Below are 9030 nucleotides of genomic sequence, written 5' to 3'. Positions count from 1 at the left end.
TATTCCCGACCCCTGAAGGGTTGACCTGTTGGATTTCTGCCTGCCACCCAGCAGCTCATGCAGCGATGAGCCACCCTGGCCCCCTGATTTAGCATGTCCTGCTGGCTCAGGACGGTGGTGCCTCCCTCAGCCCGCTTTTGTCTTCCCCACCGGCCGGGAGGCCACCCAGACCGGCTAAAAGCAGATTCCTCTTTTCTGCCCTGCCGAGCTGCAATCCAGTGGGATGCCCAACCCATAGAAGTGAATGGGAAGCCCACGTGCCCACGTGGGCCCTCGTGCCCCAAGGCTGGGCTCCGGGGGAGCCAGAGGGTGGGGGCTTCGGCCGAACTCACTGCTGGGGGCTCTTGGGGGTCGAGGAGGAGCGTATTCCACAGGCCGCTCTCCCCGTCCCCGTGTTCGCTTTTCTGGCTGCACAACGGCTTGCATGGTCAGGAGGTGAGGTCACGCAGGGTGGCAGGGCCTGGGCAGGCAGCGGGGTGACGTCACCCTGAATGGGCCGAGAATCCCCTGTCACAAGGGGTTAGCAACGCTGCCTGGCCCTTTTGTCCCCGCGACCGCTGGGTATTAGGGCCGGGGTGGGCCGGGACAGAAGTCATGGCAACCGGACCACGGGGTCGGATTCTGGCAACTCGCCGACCCCTTCCCCCCAGCCTGCACACCCCAACACGCGCACGCATGTGGGCTCCCGCCGCCCCGCCCCCCCAGCGCAGCAATGGCTTTTGCAGGCCCGAGTGAAATTTCGATCATTTTCCGCACCCTGCTCCATCCGCAATTGCTCCCGCTCCACTTTTCCGTCTTCTCCACAATCCGGATCGATTTTGTCCCAATGCATGTTTGCTTCAGAACCGCAGGAGCAATTACCCTGCGTTTTCTTCTACACCGCAAAGCGCGGAAATGTGGTGGCATTCCCTTGCGGACGGCTCGGAGATGGTTTTTAACTGTGGCAAACTGTACAGAAAGTAAAGAGAAATAATAAATAAAATAAAAATCATCCGGAAGTGGGTGCGTTTCTGCATGTGGCGTTGGAATTCCCCAATCCTGGAGCCCTCCATGCTGGCCGTGGATGGTGGGAGAGGTAACTGGGAGAGAGGGAGGCTGGGATACGTGCGGCTCCCGCATACCAGGGGAAGGAGCTGCAGCGAAGGGGATTCTGGGTAGAACAGCCACGGCTCAGCCACACTCGGCGGTCCCGCAGGACCAAGGCGACCCTCTTTCTTCAGGCGCCTGAAAACATTTAATAGCAAAGAGCAGCCAGCTGGTCACCTGTGACATGTGCCTGGATGCTCATGCCGCTATTTTAAAATAGCAACGAAATGGGGCTTATTCCACAGAAGGTCTTTTTAGCCTGTGAGCAGCCCAAACAAACCCGTTTGGCCCCCGTGCTTCTGGCGCTTATGTTTTCCGTGCGCTTCAGATGCGAAGCTGCACGGGCCCCGAGGTTTATTTGGACTTTTCCGGTCGGGGCTGGCACCCCCCCCCTTTGCTCTTTCTGTTCTGTATGAGTGTGTCTCTTTCTGCTGGATGGCTTCAGGGCAGGGGAAGCCATTGCGGCGCATGGAACGCGCATGGAGGCAGCGGGGGAAAGGAGAGACGGCGTGTGTTTTGAGCCTGAAGGAACACAGGTCGGGAAAGGGGTGTGTGGGCAAGGTCCAGAGTCTAAAGGTGACTGGCTGCGGGACTGAAACCAGCCAGCGACACTTTCTGCAGCCAGCCAGCATGAGGAAGTGGAGAAACTTCCTCGATCGAGGGAGGAGAGATCAGGGACACCCTTAAATAACTCATCCCGGAGGAGGAGGAGGAGGCGGCCTGTGGGGAGAGCGCAGGCCTGTCCTCCCTGCGATGAAAAGGAGCCCAGGGTCCGGATTGGCCGGCAGCTAATATATTCTGATGAGCTCAGCCTCCCCGGAGCTTTAAATGGGACCCTGGCACCCCGGCTCTGGTCTCTGGGCTGGGGCAGCTGCCACTCTCCCCCGGCGGCAGTGCGCAGGGGCCCTGGCACGGCAGGAAGGGGAACGGCTGGATCCTGGGAGCTAGGAAAGGACCCCGATGGATGCCCAAACCAACAGGTGGGTACCGCCACAGGCTTCACCACCACCACTCCTTAAGGAGCCTCCAGGGAAGCACTTGGTTTGTCGCTTTGCTCACAGCAAAGCCAAGAAGCCTGTCAAGGTATGTGGGGAGAGAGGGCAGCTTGTGGGGCTTTTCCTTCCGACATCCAGCCTCATGTCTCCCCTCTCCTTCATTCACTCTCCCCCTCAGTCACTTTTCTTGTGGGTTGTGCCAGGTTGGATTGCAAGCTCCTTGCAGGCAGGGATCTTGCTGAAATCCCTGCGTTGTGCGTAGCGAAATACTGTGCCAGAACCCTAAGCAAGTCTGCCTCTAACTGGGACCCTTAATTATGTAGGTGTGACTTATTTAGCAAGTTCGTTGGGATCGCAATGGTTAAATATTTCGATGGAAGGGTGGATACGAATCTGGGGGAACGCGGGAGCTGGTAGACGGACAGTGCAGCGTGCGAATTGTGAGCGTGCCCAGACAGTGTGCAGGGCACGGGAAGCGTGATGCAATGAACACCGAAAAGACCCACACCCTGGGGGGCGGGGGACCCACAGAATCATCCCACAATAATCCAAGCGCTCGGGGACACGCTGCCCTTTCAGTCTTGAAGCGCATCATTGCACGAGGCCCTTTCACAGGCGCGAGGCGCACGGTTCTGGCCAGCGCATAGGAGGCGCAGGGTGGCGAGTGGGGGGGAAGGCGCCGGGCGCCTCGGGACCAGCGTCCCCGGCAGCCAGCCGGAGAGGAGATGCCCCGTGCGCAGGCAGGGTGGGGCGGCAATCGCTTGGCCGCAGAGCGGAGGAACGCTGCAAACAGGAAGCAGCCGCGCTGCCCGGCTCAGGCGCCGTGTGTGTGATGGGCTGAATTCCACACTCACTGTGAGGCAGGGATTCCCAGCCTGACGGGATGGGGATGCTGGGGCGGGGGGTGCCTCCGGAGGGCACCAGAGCCGGGCCGTGGCAGATTCACCCCCATTCCCATCGCAATGGGACGTCGGGAATTGCCAGGCGAATTGGGTTGGGTGACTGGAGATAGGTTTGGGGGCTGGGGCTGGACGGGTTGGCCTGTGTGTGGGGCTGGTTTGCGCGAGTCGGGCAGAGCGAGGGGCAGGATCCTTGAATGCGGGGCTCTGGGGCAGTTGCAGGGAGTGGGGCTGAGGCACTGGCTGGGAGGGGGCCCGGGGACCCACCCCGGCCTCCCCAGCCAACTGGGCCGGCGGGTGGCTTGGGCCAGGAGCTAATCCACTAATCTGGATGGCGCAGCGCTCCCTAATCTCCCGCTCCTCTCTCCTCCCCGCCCACCCGCGCGCAGGATGAGTGCCCTGCCTCCCAGCCCACTGGCGCTGGACTACCTGGACGACTTCGACCTGATGCGGCTGGAGGTGAAGCAGGAGGGGGCCCGGCTCGGGAGCAGCTCGTCCCTCAGCTCCACCCCCTGCAGCTCCGTGCCGCCCTCGCCCACCTTCGACAAGGCCGCGGACCCCAAGTCCAGCCTGGAGGAGCTCTACTGGATGGCCACCCTGCACCAGACGCTGGCCGCGGCCGCTGCGGCGGGAACCGGCCCCGAGGGCCCCCTGGGGCCGGGGCTGGACGAGGCCGTGGAGGCGCTCCTCGGGGTGCCCGTGGCTGAGGGGGGACTCCGCGGCGGGGCGCCCCCCCAGCTGCAGGGCTACTTGGGAACTGCGGAGGGGCTCGGCGGCGAGCAGCAGCAGGTGAGGAGGGGGCTGCAACGGTGGGAGCAGAAGGGGGGGCTGAGAATTCCTGGGGGGGACCCACAGATGAGTAGGGCCAACCCCTCTGTCGCGGGCCAGAGTCCCACCTTGATCCCAGTGCGCGATTCTGGGACAGATGACTTAATAGTCTCTGAGCATGTGCAAAGAGCCGTGCCATGGAGCACACCAGCCCTCGCCCACCTGGCGTTTGGGCAGCAGGTCAGCCTTCCCGCAGAAGTGCCGGGCCGCGGCATTCAGCATGCCCCCGCCAGCAGCTGCCGAGCTTGGAAATACATTCTGCATCCCGGCCAAGGCGGTGAAAGCGTTCTGTGTGTTCCGGCCCACGCCGTGCCTCTGGCCGGGCCTCCCCAGCCCCCAAACCCCGCCGAACCCTGGGGCAGCCCCCTTGCTTCCCCGGCTCACCTGCGCCCGCCCCCTCCCCTCCCCTCCAACCCTCCGTCTCCTTTCCGCAGCTGCCGCTGCTGTCCGACCGCTTCTCCGACGCCCAGCTGGTCTCCATGTCGGTGCGCGACCTCAACCGGCAGCTGCGCGGCTTCGGCAAGGAGGAGGTGCAGCGGCTCAAGCAGAAGCGGCGCACGCTGAAGAACCGCGGCTACGCCCAGTCCTGCCGCTACAAGCGCGTCCAGCAGCGCCACATCCTGGAGGCCGAGAAGTGCCAGCTGGCCCAGCAGCTGGAGGCCCTGCAGGCCGAGATGGCCCGGGTGGCCCACGAGAGGGACGTCTACAAGGCCCGGTGCCAGAAGCTGCTGGGCGATGCGGCCGGGGGGCACTGTGGGGAGGGGGCGGAGCCTCCGGCCCCCCAGCCTCCCTCGCTGGCCCAGTTTTTCCTATGAGCGGCCCCGCGGCGCTGCCTTCCCGGCGCGACGGCCTGCGGGAGACGGACTCGGCCAACACACCTTTCCCCCACCTGGCCCGTCGGGGGCGCTGTGGGCACAGGAGCGGCTGCCCCCGGTCCCTCCCGCAGGGGGCCACGCGAACTGAGGCGCCGTGTCTGCACTCCCCTGCCCCTCCACCGGGCGGCGCACAAGCGCATCGCCCGCCTGGCCGCTGACCATGGGCCTTTCCACCCGCGAGCACCATCTCAGGGTTTGGCGCTGTCATGTCTCCCCCTTCAAGGCATCCTGGGAACCGCAGTCTGGGGGGGGGGCTGAGGAGTCTCTGAGAGCAGGGGTGCCCAGCCTGTGCCCCATGGCCCTCAAGCAGAGTTGCGTAGCCCCCATGATGCCCTGCCCCCATCAAGAAATTTGCCCCCGCTCGGAGCAACCCCGAGATGGCCGATCGGCGGTCCCTGCCTCTTTCTGAGGTGCTCCTTTGACTCCCACGTCCTCTGCAGGGGCAGAGGCCTTTCAGCCTCTGGGCTGCTCCCACAATCTGGCCTTTGGGGCTGGAAAAATTGTGTGGCCCTCCGGGAGAGGTCCGTAGCCCACTTCCAAAGACTGCAATTCCCAGGGCTCAGTCCCAGGCAAGTCTGCACACGCCCCAGCGTCTCAGCCGTGTTGCCAAGTCCTCCACCGCCGGGCCGGCCTTAGCAGCACCTTCGAAACTGGTTAGCCACACGCTCCCAGTTCTGTGCAGGAAAACCAGCTTAGCGGCATGGAAATGCAGACGTGTCTCGGGAACGGGTTATGCTGCCTGGATCAGGTTTCCCTGCACAAGAGTGATAGTCCCGTGAAGACGAAAGCATGGCGGAGGACCCTTTCGGCAACAGGTCTTGCCAAAAAGGAAAAGACCTCTTCTTTTTCGGCTGGTCACCTGCAGCCTTCATCTTTTGGCTCCGGTGGTCCCCTTTTCCGGCCTGGGGAAACATACAGGGAAGGGAGCCAGCTGGTGCTGCAGCATCCATAGGTAGAACTTTCTGGAAAGATCCCCGGGGAGGAAGCACATGATGCTGTTGCTAGGCAACCACCACCTCCTCCCCACCCTGTACCTTCCCTGCCCCGGCAAAGCCACAGAATTCCTGCAGGGAATCTGGACCATTTTGTGCGGAAAGGGAAAACTGGGAAAAGCAAAGAGGGGTGAAAGGGTCTGCTAAGGGGGACCTCAGCGATGTCTTTGTTCCAAAACAGAGCCACCCTCTCATCAATAAAATAATAATAAAATAATATTTTCAAAGCTGCCCATCTCCCTCTCCCCTCACATTAATTTCTCCTGCTTCACCAAATTCCCGGGATCAAATGTGCATAAATATACGTGTAGCCCTTGGGAGCCAGAGATCCACCTGCCTCTTCTCCACTCTCTTTCTTATTGCAAGAGAGTCCAAAGATCAAAGGGCAGTGGAGTGAAAGAAGGAGATGGCGCCACCGTAAAACAAAACTCTGGGAAATCTCAAAAGTCCGCTTTCCCCACCACCCACAAAGGGATCATTATATTAATTATATTTTTAAGCAATAACAAAAGGCAGGTCCTATTACAATATAGAAAAAAGTTTTTGTGTGACTTTTTGTGTGCTTGTGAGCATGTTCAGAATGGAACATATTGTGTGTGTGTGTGTGTGTGTGTGTGTGCATGGGAAGGAGATCGATGCTGCAGCTTTGTGTGTGTGTGTACAATTGCACACCCACAATTGTGCAGAAGTGCATTGCTGCAGTTGGGAATTGTACATGTAACTGTACCACCGGCTTTGGAGTTTTGTGTGTGCACAATTAGACACGCGCAGAAGCACAGTGCAAAGAAGCAGTGGTGTGGGGTGGATTGTGCGGAGGGACTTGGATCTGCTGGGTTGTGTACGATTGCACAAAAGCACGGGTTGCCGTGATGGCCATGAGCAAAAATTCCAAAAACCACACTAGGGGAAAACTCAGCACACCAAAACAAGGTGCAACATTCCGACATCAAACAAGCTGTTTCTCCTGGGAGAAAACGCTTTTAATGGCATCTTGTCTGCTGAAGAGACCTGGAGATCTCGAAAGCTTGCCTATTTTGGGCGGCCGAGTAGAGTCATCACCCTAACGTGGTTTTTGTTGCCGGAGACGTGGTGGTGCCTATAAGGTGTGCATATGAACCTTGCGGGCAATGTAGGCGTGTGCGCAGTTGTGCAAGTTTAATCGTGAGCAGGACTGCATCTACTCATTCAAGTGTGATTCTTTATGTAAGATACCGTGTCTAAGAGATCACGGCAGATTCAGGCCACGTGGGTTGAGGACTGGCGGAGGGGGTTGTTACTGGGCGTGATTGAAACCTGGATTATTGTGTGGATGGAACCTAACACTTGGGTTGTTGTGTCACGCTAACCATGAACAACCCCCGAAGAGAACCCACAATTCTCTTGGGTCGACAGCCGCGCTCGGCCCCTGCATGTGGCTTGATAGGAACGTGATCGTCGTGTCTAGGAGGATGGTTTGTACGAAACCATCGGTTGTATTCGACCTGAATCTCTCGCCACACCCCGCCCGACGGCCTTTTCCCATTTTGCTTTTCGGTATTTTCTACGATTTGTTTTTGAAAACTCACTTTTATGCTCTCCATCTCGCCCAAGTGAAACCACAGAGAGTTCCCAGCTGGTTGGTACCACAGGAGAAAGCAAGGAGAGGCGATTTTCTGGTATGCATGGATTTTTAAAAATAATAAAAGGATCCTTAAAAAAAGGAAAAAAATTACCCAGAGTCTTGTCGATTTTGTGTGGTGAAATAGACAGCAAGGTTTTGGTTCTTGGTTCTCACACAGCAGGACTGGATGCCTTGCAAGTCGCCACCCTGTACTTCACTCCCTGGTTGTGCCAAGAAAATCACACAAACAGACTTTCCCCTTTTGTCCTGACAATCTAGTCTGGAGCCAGTCCAGTGGAAACTCGAAGTCAACTCAAGGGATCTAGGCACAAAGTCCATCCAGCTGAGGACTTCCCAGGTGGAAAGATCTCGGGCCAGGCCCACCTGCCTCAGTTTCCCCATGCTGTGCAATGAGCTGCTGCAGACCGGGTGTGAACGCAGCGGTGGCAAATCCACACGCTTTTAAAGCAGGGTGTTGCCAAACATGAACGGCAGGTGGCGCCAGAGCACACGCAAACCCCAAGCCTGCGCTTAAAACAAGAAGGACTAGAAGCTTCCAGGGGCTTGAGCGTCAGTTGTTTTTGGAAGCGCGGGTGCTTTTGGCCTCGGATACAGAATCCCACTCTCCTCACCCGCCCTCTGCAGGCTTAGCGGTGTTTGGGCGATGGTTACAGAGAAGCCATCTTGACATGCTCAGAGGCACTTGTTTTGAGTTCCCATCTGCCCTGGCTGAACTGTCATATTTGCCATCCTCCCACTTCAGCCCTGCTCTTCACACTTACAATCCAGAGGATGCCTCCCCACCTCTTCCTGGAGCAGCTGCGGTTTCTGGGGATGCAGCAACAAGAGACAAGCTTCGACCGCTTCAAGCGATGCTTTTCCTGCACTGAAAAAGCAGAGGGTCCCCAGTAGAGGGGGAAAGCGGGTGTCCCTGGAAAGAGGGGTGCAGGGTGAGTGGGTTCAGCACAGACGGTCTTGCTCCCTGGGGGATTTTGCTGGTCGTGGCACGAGGTGAGTCCAAAGTCCCAGCTTCTTTCAAGAGGAAGGGGGACTCTGGCTGCTCAGGCACCAACCTCCAGCATCCTCAGCTCCCCCCTCCGGGAAATGGTGAGGGGGCACCCATCTTCCACCAGCCCAGTTCCACCAGCCCTGCCAAAAGATGCCTTCATTTTTCATCTTCCCTCCCCACCCGCTTTCCTTGTGTGCTGTGACGTTTTGGATAGGAAGCTTGGGGTCAGCGACAATGGCCCTGTTCAACTGATTGATTGTGGACAGCTCCTGGAGCCTCTTTGGCAGAAGAGTGGGATCAAAAATACTTTAAATAAATGAAAACAGGGCATGACATATGGGATTTGGGATCAGCTCTCCCAGTGGCTTTTCCTTGGCTCAAAAGCAGGCCCAGGAGAGAGGGGCATAACCTGGATGCAGGCCACGCCGGCAGCGAGGGGATTTGGATGCGATTATCTCACTTGACCTGACACCCACTTGGCACACGGGTAAGAGGTGTGCACCGTGGACAAACTGCAGCCAGGGAAGGTGTCCCCCTGGGCCTGCAAGACTGGCTTGCAAAGCACGCTGTGAACTGCCGAGGCCCTCTGTACATGCCTCTGGGACCCTTAGCACAGCAGCATCGCACCTTGGCTGTGAAGGGGTTACTTCGTAAATGGGAACCAGAGTTCAGCAAGGCACACTGCCTGCCCCAACAGGCCGCCTATGCTTGGAGGCAGCGGTGATGGGGACCGGCCATCTGCATAT

General features: G+C 58.8%; 1 protein-coding gene across 1 annotated transcript; it reads left to right on the top strand.

The window, feature by feature from the left end:
- The first annotated feature begins 1986 nt into the window (after positions 1–1986).
- On the top strand, positions 1987–7367 carry NRL (neural retina leucine zipper). Its single transcript, XM_044420987.1, has 3 exons — positions 1987–2066; positions 3370–3769; positions 4243–7367. The coding sequence occupies exons 1-3, from the start codon at positions 2047–2049 to the stop codon at positions 4621–4623; spliced, it is 801 nt and encodes a 266-aa protein (XP_044276922.1). The 5' UTR covers positions 1987–2046; the 3' UTR covers positions 4624–7367.
- The last annotated feature ends 1663 nt before the right edge of the window (positions 7368–9030 follow it).

Source organism: Varanus komodoensis, unplaced genomic scaffold (genome assembly GCF_004798865.1).
Source record: "Varanus komodoensis strain SLA01 unplaced genomic scaffold, ASM479886v1 scaffold112, whole genome shotgun sequence".
NCBI lineage: Eukaryota > Metazoa > Chordata > Lepidosauria > Squamata > Varanidae > Varanus > Varanus komodoensis.
This window is presented reverse-complemented; position numbering and strand designations above follow the sequence as displayed.

Bases quoted from the DNA above. Each gene is read 5' to 3' on its own strand.
- NRL (XM_044420987.1), top strand. From the start codon at position 2,047: ATGGATGCCCAAACCAACAG. The intron at 2,067-3,369 runs GTGGGTACCGCC...ACCCGCGCGCAG, and splicing joins ATGGATGCCCAAACCAACAG to GATGAGTGCCCTGCCTCCCA. The intron at 3,770-4,242 runs GTGAGGAGGGGG...TCCTTTCCGCAG, and splicing joins TCGGCGGCGAGCAGCAGCAG to CTGCCGCTGCTGTCCGACCG.